Here is a 20046-nt window from a genome sequence, read left to right on the forward strand (position 1 = left end):
ACCTGGGGGTGCTCTGAGCCCCGACCTGGGGATCCTCTGAGCCCTGACCTGGGGGTGCTCTGAGCCCTGACCTGGGGGCGCTCTGAGCCCCGATCTGGGGATCCTCTGAGCCCTGACCTGGGGGTGCTCTGAGCCCCGACCTGGGGATCCTCTGAGCCCTGACCCCAGGGGTGCTCTGAGCCCCGACCTGGGGATCCTCTGAGCCCTGACCTGGGGGTGCTCTGAGCCCCGACCTGGGGGTGCTCTGAGCCCTGACCCGGGGGTGCTCTGAGCCCCAATCTGGGGGTGCTCTGAGCCCTGACCTGGGGGTGCTCTGAGCCCCGATCTGGGGATCCTATGAGCCCTGACCTGGGGGTGCTCTGAGCCCCGATCTGGGGGTGCTCTGAGCCCCGATCTGGGGATCCTCTGAGCCCTGACCTGGGGGTGCTCTGAGCCCTGACCCGGGGGTGCTCTGAGCCCCGAACTGGGGGTCCTCTGAGCCCTGACCTGGGGGTGCTCTGAGCCCCGATCTGGGGGTGCTTTGAGCCCTGACCCCAGGGATCCTCTGAGCCCCGATCTGGGGGTGCTCTGAGCCCTGACCCCAGGGGTGCTCTGAGCCCTGACCTGGGGGTGCTCTGAGCCCCGACCTGGGGATCCTCTGAGCCCTGACCTGGGGGTGCTCTGAGCCCTGACCCCAGGGGTGCTCTGAGCCCTGACCCGGGGGTGCTCTGAGCCCCGACCTGGGGATCCTCTGAGCCCTGACCTGGGGATGCTCTCAGCCCTGTACTGGGGGTGCTTTGAGCCCTGACCCCAGGGATCCTCTGAGCCCCGATCTGGGGGTGCTCTGAGCCCTGACCCCAGGGGTGCTCTGAGCCCTGACCTGGGGGTGCTCTGAGCCCTGCCCCCGGGGATGCTCTGCGCCCCGACATGGGGGTGCTCTGAGTCCCAACCTGGGGGTGCTCTGAGCCCTGGTCCCAGGGATGATCTGAGGTCTGACCTTGGGGTGCTCTGAGCCCCGATCTGGGGGTGCTCTGAGCCCCGACCTGGGGGTCCTATGAGCCCTGACCTGGGGGTGCTCTGAGCCCTGACCTGGGGTACTCTGAGCCCTGATCTGGGAGTGCTCTGAGCCCCGACCTGGGGATGCTCTCAGCCCTGACCTGGGGGTGCTCTGAGCCCCGACCTGGGGGTGCTCTGAGCCCTGACCCGGGGGTGCTCTGAGCCCCAATCTGGGGGTGCTCTGAGCCCTGACCTGGGGGTGCTCTGAGCCCCGATCTGGGGATCCTATGAGCCCTGACCTGGGGGTGCTCTGAGCCCTGATCTGGGGGTGCTCTGAGCCCCGATCTGGGGATCCTCTGAGCCCTGACCTGGGGGTGCTCTGAGCCCTGACCCGGGGGTGCTCTGAGCCCCGAACTGGGGGTCCTCTGAGCCCTGACCTGGGGGTGCTCTGAGCCCCGATCTGGGGGTGCTTTGAGCCCTGACCCCAGGGATCCTCTGAGCCCCGATCTGGGGGTGCTCTGAGCCCTGACCCCAGGGGTGCTCTGAGCCCTGACCTGGGGGTGCTCTGAGCCCTGCCCCTGGGGATGCTCTGCGCCCCGACATGGGGGTGCTCTGAGTCCCAACCTGGGGGTGCTCTGAGCCCTGGTCCCAGGGATGATCTGAGGTCTGACCTTGGGGTGCTCTGAGCCCCGATCTGGGGGTGCTCTGAGCCCCGACCTGGGGGTCCTATGAGCCCTGACCTGGGGGTGCTCTGAGCCCTGACCTGGGGTACTCTGAGCCCTGATCTGGGAGTGCTCTGAGCCCCGACCTGGGGATGCTCTCAGCCCTGACCTGGGAGTGCTCTGAGCCCTGACTCCAGGGGTGCTCTGAGCCCCGACCTGGGGGTGCTCTGAGCCCTGACCTGGGGATGCTCTCAGCCCTGTACTGGGGGTGCTCTGAGCCCCGACCTGGGGGTGCTCTGAGCCCTGACTCCAGGGGTGCTCTGAGCCCCGACCTGGGGGTGCTCTGAGCCCTGACCTGGGGATGCTCTCAGCCCTGTACTGGGGGTGCTCTGAGCCCTGACCTGGGGGTGCTCTGAGCCCCGACCTGGGGGTGCTCTGAGCCCCGTTGAAGCCATCTCAGCCTGGGTGCATACGGCCAGCACAATTCTCTGTGCCCACGCTCCCCCCAAACCTTCTGCCCCCTCCCGGCACGGGCAGGAGGGCAGTTTCGGTTGATTTACAGACTCCTTCAAAAGGGCACCTGCTGGGCACCCGCTGGGCTCCCGCGTCAACCCTCCTCTCGCTCCCGGGCCACGAGCACACACCTCTCAGCCTCTGGTTCCCCTGGGGAGGGACAGCCCTGTCCCCAAGGGCACCACAGATGCCGGTGCTATATCCTGCTCTGATGATGCTTTGAAACATGCTGTGCCTCAGTTTCCCCTTCTAGACCCATCTGATAGAAGGGGAACAAAAGGGGACCCCACCCCTTCCCTAGCGCCTTCCCACCCTCCTCCCGGTGGAAATCTCCTCCTTGGAGGTAAATCAGGCCACGAGGATGCTCCGCTCCGGCAAAGGGATGAGCTGGGACGTGGGCAGCGCCAGCAGGAGCCTGGCAGGACCGTCCCCAAGGACCCCCCCCACAGGGACCTTGAGGTGGGGGTGACACCCGGCTCTCGCTCCCTTCCTCTTGCAGGTTCCCACTGGTGTCCCCAGATTCTCCCCCTCTCAGGACAACTCTCCGTGGGCATCCCTTGGCATCCCACGCCCGGGTGCCTGCTGCCACCCTTTCGCCTGGCACCTGCCTGCTCCAATTCCCCCTCGTTATCTCTCCTTTGTTAACGATGCATTCACTCATTAATTTAACCTGGATTAAAACCGGCTCGCTCGCTTGTTCTCCTCCAATTAATTTGTTTGTCGCTTTTATTTCTAAATTAATTCATCAGGCTCTTTGGCAGGGAGAAAACAGCGGTGCCCAGTGTCTGTGCTGCTCGCGAAGGGATCAGGGTTAATTATCCCGGTGGGAATGACCGGGAGGGGGGAAGCGGAGCAGGGGCTCATCCCGGGATGGGGACCTGGATCCGAGGCGAGCAGCATCCCCTGGACCACCCGTGAGCATCCCACCGAGGGGGGGGGACCATGGGGTGGGGGACCCACGGCTCGGCCGCGCCGGCCCCATCGCTTCCACGCTCCCTCGGGAATATGTCACGGGGACAAAATCCTTGTGGAACAAAACGTGGCACCGCGGGGGGGGGTCACCCCTGTTCGCGGGAGGGCGGGGGGGCCAGGCTGCACCCCGCAAGGGTTAACGCCGGGTACAGCACGGGGCGTTCGAGCTAAAAATACGCGGTGACTTTTTCTGTTTGCTCTAATGAGTCATTCTCTTTAAGTAATTTATTGCTCGTTACATAATCACTTTCATTTTCAGCGCGAGAAAAATGGAATTTTTTTTTTCCCTTTTTTTTTTTTTTTTTTAATGAAAAGGGCATTTAGCAGGGCCGGCGGGCGCACGCGCTCCGGCCATTTTCCCAACTCTTCCCTGCCTTTTCCCGGCGAAGGGCCGGGATGCTGCCGCCGCCGGCTCCTCGGCTCCTTTGGGAAAGCCTCTTGGGGAGCCCGGGGAGGCGGGGGGTGGCGGGGGGCTCCGGGCGGGGGGCAGCGCCCCGGGGCCGGCTGGGCGGGGCGCTGGCTCCGGGGGGGGCCGGGGGGGCCGGAGCCGCCGTGCCCAGCCCAGGCTGGGGCGAGCTCCCGCCTGCGGGGCCCGGGGCAAGCCTGGGCTCCTGCCTCCCAGCAAGCCCAGTGCCGCCTCCCAGCAAGCCCAGTGCCGCCTCCCAGCAAGCCCAGTGCTGCATCCCAGCTAACCCAGTGCCGCATCCCAGCTAACCCAGTGCCGCGTCCCAGCTAACCCAGTGCCACGTCCCAGCTAACCCAGTGCCACGTCCCAGCTAACCCAGTGCTGCGTCCCAGCTAACCCAGTGCTTCCTCCCAGCAAGCCCAGTGCCACGTCCCAGCAAACCCAGTGCCGCCTCCCAGCTAACCCAGTGCTGCGTCCCAGCAAGCCCAGTGCTGCATCCCAGCAAGCCCAGTGCTGTGTCCCAGCAAGCCCAGTGCTGCGTCCCAGCAAGCCCAGTGCTGCGTCCCAGCAAGCCCAGTGCTGCATCCCAGCAAGCCCAGTGCTGTGTCCCAGCAAACCCAGTATGGTGCCCCTGCAATTCCAGTGCCGTGTCCTAACAAGCGAGCAGCACCCCAGCAAGCCCAGTGTGGTGCCCCAGCAAACCCAGTGCTGTGTCCCAACAAAGCGAGTGCCATGTCCCACCAAGCCCAGTGCCATGTCCTAACAAGCCCAGTGCTGCGACCCACCATGCCCAGTACAGTGTCCCAGCAAGCCCAGTGCCGTGTCCCCACAAGTCCAGTGCCATATCCTAGCAATCCCAGCACTGCATCCCAGCAAGCCCAGTATGGTGCCCCAGAAAACCCAGTGCCGTGTCCCAGCAAGCCCAGTGCCGTGTCCCAACAAATCCAGTGCCATATGCTCGAAATCCCAGTGCTGCATCCTAGCAAGACCAGTATGGTGCCCCAGCAATTCCAGTGCTGCGTCCCAACAAACCGAGTGCCATGTCCCACCAAGCCCAGTGCCATGTCCTAACAAGCCCCATGCTGTGTCCCACTATGCCCAGTACAGTGTCGCAGCAAGCCTAGTGCCGTGTCCCAGCAAACCCAGTGCCGTGTCCCAACAAGTCCAGTGCCATATCCTAGCAATCCCAGCGCTGCATCCCAGCAAGCCCAGTATGGTGCCCCAGAAAACCCAGTGCCGTGTCCCAGCAAGCCCAGTGCCATGTCCTAACAAGTCAAAGGGAAGGGGACCCCACCACCCTCAGCACGGGGGGTGAATGGGGGGCTCCGGCTCAGACCCCCGTGGGACTGGGGGGGATCTGCCGGCTGGGGGTGGGAACCCCCGCTCCCCTGCCCTCGCCAGCCCTCGCTGCTGGCAGCTGCCCGCTCCGTGCCACCGAGGAGGGGAAAAAGTCTCGCGTTTGGAGCTGCAGACTAGGAATTAACTACACCAAATGTTTTATTTGTGTAGAAACGCAATTATGCTAATTAAAGCATAACTGTAATTACAGCACTTAGTGGCCCGTAAGTGCACAAGTGACTCCGGTGACTTTGGAGGAACTGGAAACCTGGAGGGTGGCTTGGCCCCGGTGCCAGCGAGAGCCAGCGTCCCCATGGGGTGACAGCGGTGACCCCAGCACCGGCGGAGCTGGCACCGGGGCCCGTGCTCTGCTGGGGAAAGCGGGCAGCGGCCTCGGGTGGGGGCTCGGTGCAGAGGATGCTCGGAGCATCGGGGAGGGCAGGACAGATCGGTACCCACAGCCGCACCTCGGCACCCACGCCGCGGTTCTGCCCGGTTCCCACCAGCGCCCGAGGGATCGGGGAGCAGGAGGAAAAGTGGGTGCCCGGGGGCAGGGGTGGGCATCACCCCGGCTGCAAGGGGGGCTCAGCCTGGGGTGGGCACTGGTGCCCGGGCACAGGGAGAGGCTGGTGTGAGCGAGGCAGAGGGGGGAGCAGGCTCCTTAGGCTGGAGAGGGTATCTGGAAGGGAGAAATAAATGGGAAGCAGAGGAACGCGACGGCCGCAGCACCGGCCAGACGGACCCGCGGGCTGGCTGGGGTCAGGGAACCCCGTCTCCAGGCCAAGGCAAGGGGGGAGATCGCGTCTGCCCCCGCCTGAATAAAGCCCTCGCTGTGGGTGGCGTGTGATGGGGGGACAAGGCCCACGGTGGGGAGATGGGATGGGGCAGAGGGGAGATGCTAAGGGGGCACGGGGCAGCCCGGGGCAGGGGGAGCAGCAAATTCGGGGTGTTTCGGGCTGGCGGAGCAGCGGGCATCGATGGGGAGCTCCGGGGTCCCTCCCGGGAGACCTCTCCTCCATCCTTCAGCGATGAAGAGCACCCGGAGGCAGCCAACCTCCCACGCTGGCACCTGCCGACTCGGATTTCATCTTCCCCAGCCTCAAGCAGCGACAGAAAATTGCCTGTTTACTGCAATCGCCGAGTCTGAAGCCAAAGAATTTCACCGTGTGCATCCGAGAGACGGATCACGGCGCGGGCATGGGGTGCCCCGGGGTTAAGCATCGCCGTGGCATCTGCGGGCAGGACAGGCAGGGATGGCTGCTGAGCTCCCATGTTTAATTTGCAGCCATCGTCAGCTCTGGGTAATTACAGGCCTGCATATTAATGGGCAGGTGTTGCAGGATGCCGGGCGGTGACACGCCAGCTGGCAGGAGCGCGGGAGGGAAGGGGAACGGTGTCACCGAAGCTTTGCGATTTATTTGCTTATAAAATGCATCGAGCCCTGAGTGCCTTCGATAAGTCTGCAGAAGGGCTAAGCTCTGTTTGCACAGCAAACGCACTTCCCTGGGCGCTGCCTGGCCCTTATGTGTTAGGTCCCGTGCAGGCAGCTGCCTTCGTTGCCAGGCTGGAAGAGCAACTCCCCGGCGCTTCGAGGAGCCGCAGGAATGCAGCCCAGCCTCATCTGATGGGGCTGGAAAGCCTGGCAGCCCTGCAAGCCTGCAAATCCCCATTGCACGGTAGCCCTGCAAGCCTGCAAATCCCCATTGCATGGCAGCCCTGCAAGCCTGCAAATCCCCATTGCACGGTAGCCCTGCAAGCCTGCAAATCCCCATTGCACGGTAGCCCTGCAAGCCTGCAAATCCCCATTGCACGGCAGCCCTGCAAGCCTGCAAATCCCTGTTGCATGGCAGCCCTGCCAACCTGCAAATCCCTATCCCTGTTGCACGGCAGCCCTGCGAGCCTGCAAATTCCTGTTGCATGGCAGCCCTGCAAGCCCGCAAATCCCCTTCCCTGTTGCACAACAGCCCTGCAAGCCCGCAAAGCCTCATTGCATGGCATCCCTGCAAGCCCGCAAATCCCCATCCCCATTGCATGCCATCCCTGCAAGCCTGCAAATCCCTGTTGCACTGCAGCCCTGCAAACCTGCAAATGCCCATCCATGTTGCATGGCAGCCCTGCAAACCTGCAAATGCCCATCCATGTTGCATGGCAGCCCTGCAAGCCTGCGAATTCCGGTTGCACGGCAGCCCTGCAAGCCCACAAATCCCCATCCCCGTTGCATTGCACCCCGAGATGCCAGGACCCAGCTCGCTGGAAGCAGGAGGGTAGCCCTGAGCCCCCCAGCAAGCTGTGCCCGAGGGGGGGACACTAGGAATGCCGGGTGACATGAGGAGCTTTGCATGGCGGCGCCGGAGGAGGGAGGAGAGGAAAGCAGGAGTGCCACCACCTTGGGGACCTCCAAGCGAGGCCACCGGCACCCCGAGGGCCCCATGCCCGCGCCGCAGCCCCGGCACCAAACCAGGCAGGAGCAGCGCCGGCTGCGGCGAGGCAGGGCGGGGAGGAAACACACGGTTACCCTGAACCTCCGGGGAATTGTCCTTGGACAAATGCAGCGTTACAGCCTCTGCCGACTCATCTTTCAATTAGTAGGTTTAGTTGATAACCAGGGAAAAAAAGAAAAAGGAGCCGGAGGCGGTGTTTTCGCGTGTGTTCATTATCTTCCCAGTGCTGTGTGCTGGTTTTTCCCTTTCCCGGCTTTTTTTGCCCTTCCCCAAACCCCCTCCCCATCCTGCCCATCCCGATGCACGACCAGCCCCACTGCTCATCCCTGCCCAGCACCGAACCGGGCTCAACCCCCCCATATGCGGGGTCCGGGGTCCCCTCCATCCGCTGCCATCAGCAAAATCCCATGGGAACAGAGCAGGACCCCAGCATCCCGCCTCTGCCGCCCGTGCCCCATCCCTCCCTGGGAACCGCAGCCCCCCCCCGGAGCAGGGATCCTCTCCCGGGCTGCAACACGCCGGATTTCTCACCGAATCCTCCGAGTACAGCCACGGTGCAAGCGGCAGCCGCTCACCGGGCGGGCCTCCCCCCCAAAACGAGCCACGTCTCAATGCCGAGGAAATAAATGCAGCCCGTTCCCCTCGCAGGCACCGTGCGAAATATTAATATTATCAAGAGCGAGCCGGGGGATCTGGCCCGTCAGGGGAGGGAAGGGAAAGGAGACGGCTAAAAGATGCTCATGGCTTCGGGGCCGGCGGCTGGCAGCGGGGATGCGGGCGCCGGGGCTGGCCCGGGCATCGGCGGGGAGGTGCAGGGGCACGCCAGCCCCCCGGGGCCGGGGGCGTACCACCGGCCGCTGCGATGCCCCGGGGGACGGCAGCGCGTCTTGTCCCTTAATCAAGCGATGAAGCGGTTTTTATGTCTGACCAAGCCTCCAAGGCAAGGAGCAGACGCTTCCCCCCATCCCTCTCTCCCCCCATCTCTCCCGGGGGGTGACGGGGGCAGCGGTGGCGAGGGAGGGGTGGGGCACCGGCAGCCGTCCCCAGCCCCGCAGCTGTCCCTTGCAGGGGGGACAGGGTCCTGACGCCGATGGGAAGGCCGGGAAGGCGGGGAAGCTCGGTCCCGGGATGGGCACGGGGGTGCCGCATCCTTCGGCGACGGTCCCTGGTGCTGCCAAAGCCCCCGCGGCGCCGGCTCTCCAGCAGTGAACTTCCATCAGCTTCAGCAGGGTGGCCAGATCCTGCCGTCGGGGTGACCAGCGCTGGAGCGGGTCAGGCTATTAATGCTGCATCGCACTTTCTATGAATTAATGGCTTTTCAGCTCTCTCTGCCATGCCGTGCCCGGCTGGGGCGCATGCAGGGAGGGCTGGCAGCTGGGTGCCCCCCGGCAAGTGTCCCCAGCCCTGTCCCCTTCCCTTTGGTGGGGTCCCCAGTGCAGGTTCTGTGGTGCAGACGCAGCGGTGCCAGGATCCGACCAAGCGGGGAGGGATGAAACGGGGTCCCCGGGGTAGCACCTCAGTCCCACGGTCCTTTTGGTAGCACCGTGCCTCTCTGCTGCGCCCGCCGATTTGGGGGTTGCGGGAGGGAGGGGAGTGGGGGGCACGGCTGGGGGTGTCCCCCCCCCCCCCCCAGTGTCCAGCACCAGGCTCTCCGCATGCTCGAAGATGGGGTTCACTCCTCGGCGCGCTCCCGGCTCCCGTGCACAAGCGATGCACAAGCGCGCCTGGCTTTGCACTTCTCGCGGAGCAGCGGGCTCGCCAGCCCACGGACCTGCTGTCCCATCTCCCTGCCAGCGCGGCGGCGGGGGGGGGTCCCCAACAGTGCTGCGGGCCCCTGCCAAGCCCCCACCTCCGCAGAGCCTCTCACCGAAACAGCCGCGGCCCACCCACGCACCCCAGCAACTGGCTCCCACACTATTCCTGGGGGGAAGAGACCCCTTTTCCATCCCTGCATTCCCATGGGAGCCGTGCAGCGGGACAGCCTGCTCTGGCTCCTTGAAGAGGGGGTGACGATGATGGCTGGACCTGAGGGGGGGCCCAAGGACGTGCCCCCGGCATTGCCCTGCAGCTCCCGGGGTTTGGGAGGGCACATGCGGAGCCGCTGGCACCGGTGCCCATGGCACGGCACGCATCCTGCCCCGGGGGGCCGCAGGCAGCTGGGCAGCCCCAGGGGTATCCTGGCCATCTGTCGGGTGCAGGATCGGAGCCGGGTGCCTGGCAGGGAGCCACAGCTGTTCCCGTGGGAGCGTCATTGGCCTGGGGACAGCCAGCCCCAAGAGCAGCACCCCTCAACCTCTCCCCGAGCCCCCCCGCGGTGCAGCAAGCCCAGCTCCCACCATGAGCATCCCCTTTTCCCGCAGCATCCTCTGGAGTGGGCACTCGCTCAGCTCTGCGGCTGCCTCCACTCGCATCCCAGGTTTGGCCAAGGGAAACCAGCACCCAAAGGGCACCTTAGGGTGCTCGTGCTTATTTCGGGGGATGCTCGACCCGCAGCAGCTGGGCTGGGGTTTCCTTTTGGGCAGGAGCCTCACCGACGCCGAGCATCCCCTGCTAGTGTCTCCTGGCTTCCTTGTGGTGGGTGACTGCGCCGAGTCCATCTGCGCAGCCAGACCCCCGACCCGGGGGTACGGCAGGGCGGCAGCGCCCACGGTGCGGGCAGGGGATACCGGGCTCCGAAGAAACCCCATAATTAGCACATTGCAGCGCTCCGCCTGAGGAGCCCAAGCCTCTGACAGTGCAGAGCACTGGAGGGAACCAGGGGAAATAAAAGAGCAAAAATTTAATTAACAGAGGTCACCGATGCTCCTGGCTCGCACCGCTGAGCTGCGGCGCTGGCTGAGCCTGCCCCGACCCTCTCCCTCCCCAGGGACCCCCGGGATGCCCTGCAGCCGAGGGCAGCCGCGGCAGGCGATGGGGAGAGGAGCCGGTGCACGCACGCAGCCACGGGGCTCTGCCAGCGGTGCCGGTGGTTGCAGACGTGGGCTGGAGCAAGAAGAAGCCTCTGCGAGTAAATGCAGTATGCCCAGGTGGCCATCACCCCGGCGTCTGACACTGAGATGGCCCCGCAGCCACCCCTTGGGTTCGCTGCAACTTCTCACGCCTTGAAATCTGCGCTATCCGCAGGCTGTTGCAAGTGTCCCCAGCCCCGCACCGTCATTCCTGGCTCGGGCTTTAGCAAAACACTCAAGTGTTGTGGGGTTTCACCCACGAGCGTTTGCTGACTCAGCATCGGTCCCACTCCCCGGTGAGGCCGGGCAGGGTGGGAGACGAAGCCACCCCGCGTGGCAGGTCCCAGCCGTGCTCCGGCTCAGCCGGCGGTGACGGGCGATAACGGGGAGAGACCCCGGAGCTGCGCTGCCGGGGAGAAAGGAGCCGGCTGTGCTGAGCGAGCAGAGGGAGGGTCCCCAGGTCCCCTACCCTGGGAAGCCCAGCCCTAACCCTAGTCCTAGCTCTAACCCTACTCCTAATCCTAACCCTAATCTTAGCCCTAGCCCTAAAGCTAAACCTAACCTTAGCCCTAAACCTAGCCATAGTCCTAACCCTAGCACTAGCCCTAAGCATAACCCCAGCACTAGCCCTAACCCTAACCCTAACCCTATCCGGGGAACCCCAGGCCTAACCCTAGTCCTAGCTCTACCCCTACCCCTAATCCTAACCTGAATCTTAGCCCTAGCCCTAAGCCTAAACCTAACCTTAGCCCTAACCCTAGCCATAGTCCTAACCCTAGCACTAGCCCTAAACATAACCCTAGACCCTAACCCTAACCCTAAACCTAGTCCTAAACCTAGCCTTAGCCCTAAACACAGCCCTAGCCCTAACCCTAACCCTAGCCCTAACCCTAGACCTAGCCCCAAACATAAGCCTAGCCCCTAGGCCTAGCCCTAACCCTAACCCTAGCCATAACACTAACCCGAAACCTAGTCCTAAACCTAGCCTTAGCCCTAAACGTAGGCCTAGCCCTAAACCTAACCCTAGCCCTAACCCTGGCCCTAGCCCTAAACATAACCGTAGCCCTAGCCTCAGCCCTAGACCTAACCTTAACCCTAAACCTAACCTTAAGCCTAACCCTAAACTTAGCCCTAGCCCTAACCCTAGCCCTAAACCTAACCCTAGCCCTAGCCTCAGCCCTAGGCCTAGCCTTAGCCCTAGCCCTAGCCCTAGCCCCACGGCAGCTGGAGGGAGCCAAGCTCATCAGCCGTGCGCCAGAACCGCAGCCCCGAGCATCCCCGCACCCCAATTTTCCCCCTGACCAGACCCGCAGGTGCTGCAGAAGGACCCGGGGAGGGTCCCCGTGTCCTGCAGCCCCCCCGGACGATCGCACTCGGGACCAAAGAGCCTCCCGGCCCCTGCTGAGCCGCGCGTGACAGGGCAGAGATTTTTTGCCTCGAGTAGCTGATAATAAAATCATTAGGGGATGTCTCATCAGCCTGCCGAGCCGGGAGATTAACGACTTTGCTGGTACCAACACCTCTCCCCATGGCTGCTGATTTCTTCTGTAAAGGCTGCACGGCTTCCACCCGTTTTCCCACGCGGGAAGGATGCTGCCATCGGCCTGGCTGTGTTATCACTAGTAAAAAAAAATGGGAAAGGCCCCATTTTTTTGGAGAGCAGGGAAAAACACAGCAGCACCCATGGCTTGTGTCCTTCCAGCTGAGTATCGGCTCAAGGACGGGGCTGTGGACCCATCCCGGCTGCAGAACCAGGGACACGGGGCAGCCCCAGCGTTATCCCCTTGCAGAGAATAAACCCCAGCCTGCAGAGCCCTGCAAAGCCGCAGGGATGTCCCAGCTCCTCTGGGAGGGGAGCGGAGGCTCCGGCTAGGGATGGCGCATCACCTCCCAGCGCCCAGCAGCCGCCGGCCTCATCCCCAAACACGCTGGGTTCCATCAGCGTGACATCGGACTGGAGAAGAGGAGGCTGAGGGGAGACCTCATCGCGCTCTACAACTCCCTGAAAGGAGGTTGTAGCGAGGTGGGGGTTGGTCTCCTCTCCCAAGTAACAGCGATAGGACGAGAGGAAATGGCCTCAAGTTGCGCCAAGGGAGGTTTAGATTGGACATGAGGAGAAATTTCTTTACTGAAAGAGTGGTCAGGCCTTGGAACAGGCTGCCCAGGGAAGTGGTGGAGTCACCATCCCTGGAGGTATTTAAAAGACGTGTAGATGAGGCTCTTAGGGACATGGTTTAGTGGGCATGGTGTGTTGGGTTGACGGTTGGACTCCATGATCTTAGAGGTCTTTTCCAACCTTAATGGTTCGATGATTCTATGATTCTATGACACCCCCACCAGGCTGATCAATCCCACCGCTTGGCAGGGCTTCATGCCCCCGGAGCCAGGCTGGGTGCCATCCAGGCCAGCGAGGGCTCACATCCCAGGCTACGGCTCTCTGTATTCCCAGGTAGGAGTGTTTCCAGGCTAGGTTTAGGGTTAGGGCTATGTTTAGGGTTAGGGCTGAGGCTGGGGCTAGGGTTACGTTTAGGGCTATTCCCCTGGCTCTCCTGGGCCGCTTGTTGATCTCAGAAATTCCCACTGAACCTTGGCCTTGGTGCACTGAGTCTGGCGGTTGAGCTGCCTTGACCCTATCAGGTGGGGGAAGGTACTCCCACCGCCTGGCCCAGGTGCCATCCCCCGGTACCCTTATCTGAGTCACAGCTCAAGTGGAACGATGTCATTGTTACCGAAACCTTGAGAATTTCCGTAACTACCACCTGGGACTGTGGCCAGGATGGATGTTCACTGATGACCAAAGCCAACCCTCTCATGACCCTGTACACAGCGGTCCCAAGCGAGACCCTTGGAGCTCTCCCGGACCAGCATCTCCTTCCGAGCGGGCCGTCTCTCAGAGCTCGCGACCTCTCGGGTCTGCGACATTCGGAGGACTGACCCAGGACCTGGGCTGAAACACTCCTCGGGACTCAACCCTTCGCCTGTTGAGAAATGCCGAGACATTTGACGTGAATGTTTCACCGGACTCGAGGGTACTTTTGGACAGGTATACCTTTTGTACGCTTATATATCTTTGTGTCCGTGTGTGTGTGCATTGATGGAGGGACCCGCTAGCAAATATAGTCTGCTAACATCTTATGATCTGTCTTAAACTGTGAATGAACCTTAAACTGCTCCTAGACATCCACAATCCCTTAGCCATAGACCGTGGGCCAAGCCTGGGACCAGGAGTGGATCCAGCCACACTAAGCTCCATCAGGAGTTTAGAGAGCCAGGGGGTCTTCTCTGAACCTCGTGACTCAACGGGAGGGTCTCCCTCAGCCTTTTTCATCCTCGGTCTCTGTACAACTCATTCCAGCTCAATTCTGACTCGATTTTCCGTTGTGGGCTTCATCCGCGTAGTGGGTGAACCTTGCCATCGAGCTCTGTTAAGTCGCGCCTTTATAAATCTCTGTTAAAATCACTTTCTGCTGATTCCTTTGACGGTCATTCTTTAAGCGGCGTCTAAACCGCTCGTCCGCGGCAAGGAGCGAGCTCCGGCAGCCCTGCCTGTGCCTCGCCCCGCAGGCAGGAGCGCGCGGGCTCTGCTGCCATGGGGTGAGGTTCGGGGTGCAGGGGTTTGCACGGGGGCTTTGCACGCCAGGCAGAGGGGAGCATCAGCATCTTCACCCCCTAGCACCCAGACCCTGAACCTCAGGGGACGGGGACGGGTCCCCTTCCAGACCCGCCTGCCCCAGGGCCACGTCTGCCCGCAGCCAAGGGGAGCGCAGCCGCATTCGGTCAGCCACAGCTCAAGGCGAGAGGTGGGGGAAAAAAAGCCCTCCACTGGTCTTAGCCTTTCAAACGCTCATTATAAATAGCTCCTCGGTGTCTTCTGAGTCACCCAGAAACGTGCAAGCTAATAATGAACTGGGAAGTGATTACAAGCCAGGGGAGGCTTTCTGGCTAAGTCATCACTTCTGTGACGGGGCTGCACCAGCAGCTGCCGTTTGCTTTTTCCCTCCTCGGGTACAAAGGTTCTCCACTGCATCTGGCGAGCAGAGGGCTTTGGGGATGCCGAAACATGCCGCGAGGCCGTCCTCACCGGTCACAACACCCGGGTCGAGCCCCGAACCTCCCCTAGCCCCAGCCAAAAAATCAGGTTTTAATATTTTCTGTGGGAAATGCACCCATCCAAAACCACCTCCTTTTTCTATTTGATTTATTATCAGAAAACACAAACTGACAAAGACCCAGAAAGCTTGAACCCACCCAAAATGCTCCCTGCAAGATCTCAAGTCGTGCTTTCCCCTCCGCCTCCCCACGCTGGCGTTGCAGGCAGGGCTCTGCCAGGCTGTGCCAGGGCAGGCAGGATTTGGGGACGGGAGCAGGACCAAGGGCTGCTGCTGCCACGTAACCGGCCCCCGGGACATTTCTGAGCCACCCCTCAGGGAGCCCCGCAGGCTGCTGTGCTAGTCCAGCCCTCGAGGATGCTACGTGGGTGACAAGGTTTGGGGACGCCTTCCTGCTGCCTGGGGATGCCACAACATCGTGGACCACCATCGACCGGGAACGGCTGCCCAGGGACCAGCTGGAGACCCCCGACCCAGGCTCCAACCCCCGCAAAGCAGCAAATCTTGGGGTTGTCACCCATTGCTGCAAGGCAGGCGAGACCCCCACCCATCCTCAACACCTCGGCGGGGGCGGTTCCGAGCTGCCAGGCTGCCCGGTGCCTGCGCCCTGCCGGCTCTCCATCGCCGAACCCCCCCGCTGCCGTGCGGATGGAGCCACAGCAGCAGACAAAGCATCTCCATCCCCCTCGCTCCCCCCTCCAGACAGACCCATCCATTAACGAGGACAGCTCAGCCCTTTGCAGGAGAAAAGCTGGACAGGCAGAAAGTCCCAGGCAGCTCCGGGCCCTGCCGGCATTTCTGGCCGCAGCCCAGCGCAGCTCTCGGCGAGCCACGTGGGAGCCGGGAAAGAGACAAAAGCAAAAGCGGGGACCGGGGATGGGGAAGAGCGGGAGGCAGGAGGGATTCCCAGAAAGGGCTGCGGCATCCACCGCTGCCCCGGGGAATCCCGCATGCCCCACGGAGGAGCTGCCGGAGAGCTGCCCGCCCGCCCCGGGATGGATGCTCATCCTCCCGGAGCCGACGGAGCAGCACAGCTCCCGGGGGGATGCGCGGGGGTTCGGCTGGGGATGATGGCCGGGGCAGGCTCGGTGCAGCCCCTCGCCGGCAGAGCCGCCGGTGCTGCCGCCCTGGGCTGCGGCCAGGCCCGCGGTGTGCCAGCCTGCCCGGCGGAGCGGAGGCCGGCCTGATTGCCTGCATCTGCGCTAGCATCTGGCCGGCAGCCGGCAAGCACCGGAGGTTAATTCCCCGAGACTTTAAAACTACTCGCTGCTCTGAAGCTGAGGATGCTCAGGGGGATGCCCCGGGGCGACGGAGGGGAAGCTCCTGGCCGGGGTCCCCAGGGGACCTCCCCAGGCATGGAGACGTGCCGGGTGCCGGGAAGCTCGCAGCCAGGAGCTTCTCCTCCATCCCCTCCGCCAGGCACCCCCGAGCTCCAGGGTGCCCGCGCGGGTGGGTGATGCCGAAGTGCCCCAGACACCTCCCAGCTGACGTGCGGGCACCAGGCTGTGTGAGAGGCAGAGGCATGAACAGCCCGAGGCTTTGCCAAAGCCTGGAGAACATCACAGGCAGCCGCTCGCAGATCCCGAGGATCCCAGCAATGGGGGACCAGGCTGCCCTCACCCCACGGAACCCCTTGGCCCTGGTAAGTGGGTGCCCGGTGAGGAGCAGAGCCGCCCCAGCCACGTCGGTATTTTCCACAGCACGTTAAATATGCAACCCGGGGGCTGGCAATAACCAGGAGGCAGAGGTTCAGGGCGGGCTCGGCAGCCTGCCCTCGGCTTTGCAGATGTTCAGAGACCTCCAAAAGGCAGCCAAAACGCTTTACCAGGCAGCTTGTGCCCTCCACGTCCCAGCCAGCGTTGCTCCCTGGCCACCTGCACAGTTAATGCCACCGGAGCAAGCCGTAGAATCATAGAATCATGGAATGGTTTGCGTTGGAAGGGAGCTTTAAAGGTCACCTAATCCAACCCCCATGGATGCCACGTCTCTGTCGCAAGCGCTGCCCTTCGGGCCGTGCTCCGGGAGAGAAGCAGGGAGTAACGGCGAGGATGTGCAAGATGGGGAGGGACCAGGGTTTCCCTCTGATGTTCCCTCAGGTAGGGACATCAGCAGCATCACAAACGTCACCTCATGCCTCCAGCTCCTCCAGCTGCTCCCCTGGGCATCCCTCGGGCCAGGATCCTGGAGAAGGCGGCTCCCAGGTGTCTGCATCAGGGAGGTGACACAGGGAGGGTGTATTACACATCGCCCTTGCATGAGCCTTGATGGGGACACACCATCGGGGTCCTGGCATTGCCCTGGGGACACACCGTCCGGGTCCTGGCATTGCCCTGGGGACACACCATCGGGGTCCTGGCATTGACCTGGAATAACCAGCACAGAGACTAATGTGCTCCTGCAAAGATGCATAAGAACCATCTTTGTCCCCCTCACAGGACACCGGGTCCTTCCCTCTGCCGGTGCCCGCGGGGCTCGTGGCCGCTCGGCCAGCCGTGCCGCGGGCAGGACGGAGCCCCTCGTCCCAGCTGCAGCCGCAGCCACGGTCCCTCCTCCATCACGCGCCTGGCACCGACCCCGTCACCGGCCCAGCGCTGAGCATGGTGACACTTGGCCAGTTCACACGTCCCCGCGTCTGCTGCTGCCAGGCAGCTGCCAGAAGCGAACCAGGCAGCGGGGAGAGCTGGACGAGGAGCAGGCAGCCCTGCCTGCTCCTCGAAGGAAGCCCTGACCTCTCCCCAGCCTCCGCTGAGCCGGGTCCTTCCCTGCAGGGATGCTCAGAGCATCGTCTCCTCCTCCGTGTTTTCAATCCGCAGAGCTCAGCTGCTTCTCCCCCAGCCCCGGCTGCTGTCGGATGCTGTGAGAGCAGCAGCTCCGGGCACCCCGGCATCCCACCCGCCGCTAACCGGGTCAGGAGCTGCCCGCCCGGGAACACGCTTCCCGCCGGGGGAAAAAGAAGGAGGAAATGGGTTAAAACGTGACCTGGATAACGCAAAATGGCACTTGGCTGGCTGCCACCCGAGGCTGCCCTGCGATAAATCAGAGCTCACGTGGGAGACCTGGCCCACCGATGGATCTCGGCCCCACGCAGCATCCCCAGCCGGGCAGCAGCGCTCTGCGAGGGCGGCCATCGGCATTGCTAAGATCTGCCGGCAGCACACAAAACAAGCCAGCGTTAAACACGGCGGGGCTGGCGCGGAGGCAGAGAGCAGGCAGCATCGCCCCGCAGCGCCGGCCTCACCGGGGACACCCGCTCCAGCCGAAGGGGCCGCCGGCTGCAGGGGCAAGGGCATCGTCTGAAAGCTCTTGGGAAGCTTTTCCACCCCTATGTATCCCCCAAGGTGCACGGGAACAGGGACAAACATCTCCTAGGAAGGATGTGAGATTATATCCTAGGTAAAAGGGGGAAGCATCTTGGCTCACCATTCCTGCCCCTCCTGCCCCGGGCAGCTCGAGGGGCGCAGCCAGAGCGGCTATGCTAAGTTTCTATAGAATCTACCTTTCTTAAAAGCCATTAAACAGCAGCTGCAAGTCAGCAGAGGCATTCCAGCCGGAGGAAACATGGGGATAGCGTGGCATTTCAAGACCTTTGTGTGTTTTGCTTAAAGAAAAGGACACGGGCACATGTTCTGGTGGCAGCGTGAAAGGATCTCTGCAGGGAACAAAGCACACACAGCACCAGAGAGCGAGCCGGGAGAGCTGGGGGGGAAGGATGCTGCCTGCAGAGGAGGTTGGACCCAGCACCCACGGCAGCGTAGGGGGATCAGCAGCTCTTGGTGCCTCCGGAAGGTGGGTCTAAGCCCCGCAGCAGACGTAGGCAGGAGAGATGCTGGAGGCTATTTTCTATAGAGAGAGACAAACTTCTCATCTGAAGGTCACCTCGTGAAGGTGCGAAAACCTGGTGATGCCGGAGGGGAATATGTGGGGCTGGGGCAGGAGCGGGCGGCAACTTCCCTCACGCCCTGATGGTCCTGGAATCACCTAAAGCACCCGCTCCAGGAGACCTGAGCCCTTCAGTCAGCGGCTCCTGGGCACATCCCCGTGTGGCGAGGCAGCCCCTGGGAGCCGTGGTCCCGGTGCAGGCTACCGAGCCAGGCAGTTCGGCCGGTGCCTGAGCACGTGGAGCTGGCACCGCCAGACAAAGGAATCCAAGCACCGAGCAGCCTTCCTCCTCGTCCCCTTACACCCGCATCCCTTCCCTGCCGATCAGCTCACCCCTCTGGCAATGTGGGGTCTGATCCCAGCAACCGCCGGGGCCGTGGGGGCGAGGGATTGGGAGCAGCCAAGATCTCCCGGTAGCCGGGAGGCAGAGCACCCACATACTGCAAATCGCCTGTGCAGAGCCGGCTCCCCAGCAGCTGTGGAGCCTCGTGAGCGCTACACACACACGCGCGCGCAGAGCCGGGGGTCTCCGCCATCCCTAGCCGAGTCTGTGGGCGATGGGAATTCAGGCACCGCATGTTTCCCGTTAGCCGGCTCAGCCCCTCTTCCCACGTGGGCTCTCCGGAGCATCACCCTTCACCGCTTCCAGGGAGCACTGTCATCCCTCAGCAAGGTCACCCCGCACTCGCACGCAAAGCCCCTCGTGCCTGCGCCACGGAACGTGATCCCCGTCACCCCCGGAGCCCCTTCCCCACCTCGCTGCATGCAAACAGGCGCAGCAACACCGGGACCCCCAGACCTGTTGCGTGGGTGGGTGTGCGGGGGGTGGCTTCTCTTGCCCTGCGTGGAGCCACCGAAACCACGATTCAGAGGCCCAACCTGCATTTCACAAAGTCACCCAGATTCCCCCCAGCCCACCACCGGGCCAGGAGCCTTCTGTCCCTGCGGGAAACCGCCACGGGGCGAGGGTGGCTCGGGAAACAGGGAGATGCTGTTCACACCAGCCCTCCGGCACAGAGCCCTTCAGTCAGCGGCCAGCGATGACCTGCCCTGGGCTAACACAGGTGGCTAGTGGGGAAACGGGCGGTGTCGCAGCCGCTTGTCATTTCCCCACCACCCCCTCCCCACCAGCGGTCAGGCAGGAGGAACTTTTTCCTGCCTCCCCTCTCCCCAATGTCTCCCTCGCTCCTTCACCCAGCATCACCCCCGGAGCATCCCTCCCTCTCGGTGCGGTCCCCCCATCCCCGGTGCCGGCGGGAGGGGACTCACAGGTCAGACGCGGCCGCCTGGTACGGCTGGCTCCGGCAGAGGATGGAGTGTCCGCAGCCCTGGCCCATGGCTCCGCATGCTTCGGCAGCCCTGCCAGGCGGGCGGCGGGGGCTCGGTGAGGGCTGCCGGCGGCTGCGGGCAGCGAGGAGCCGCCGCCGCGCCCGGTTCTCGGTGCTGGCGGGGAGCGGAGCCTCCCGCCGCGCTCGGCGAGGGTGCCTCCAGCCCGCTGCTGTCACCGAGCCCGATGCAGCGCGCCGAGGCGTGCGGGAGGGGAGGGCGGAGGGGGGGCGCTGCTGATTGACGGCGCCGCTGCGGCTCCGCGGGGCTGGGGGGGGGCGACGGGGGGTGGGGGGGGGCGAGCCTCTCCCGCGGAGGGGCCGAAGGGGTCTGCACCTGCCGCCCGCCGCCGCCCGCCGCGGGCCGCGCCCGGGCTCGCCCGCCGCGCCGCGCCGCGCCAGGGGCCGCCGCCTTTGTCTAGAGAGGCACAGGCTGGCCCTGCCCGCCCCGCGCTCCCCGCGGCGGCAGCCGTCCCGC

At 63.6% G+C, this 20046-nt stretch overlaps 1 protein-coding gene across 1 annotated transcript in view; it reads right to left on the bottom strand.

Moving 5' to 3' along the window:
• Nucleotides 1–19754, bottom strand: part of PDE2A (phosphodiesterase 2A) — a 65919-nt gene extending 46165 nt beyond the window's left edge. Inside the window, exon 1 of the mRNA XM_075140631.1 lies at nt 19513–19754. Coding sequence (XP_074996732.1) covers nt 19513–19580 — 68 coding nt within the window. The 5' untranslated portion in view covers nt 19581–19754. The remainder of the gene's footprint in view (nt 1–19512) is intronic.
• Between the last annotated feature and the right edge of the window lie 292 nt (nt 19755–20046).

Source organism: Calonectris borealis, chromosome 1, assembly GCF_964195595.1.
Source record: "Calonectris borealis chromosome 1, bCalBor7.hap1.2, whole genome shotgun sequence".
Taxonomy (NCBI): Eukaryota; Metazoa; Chordata; class Aves; order Procellariiformes; family Procellariidae; genus Calonectris; species Calonectris borealis.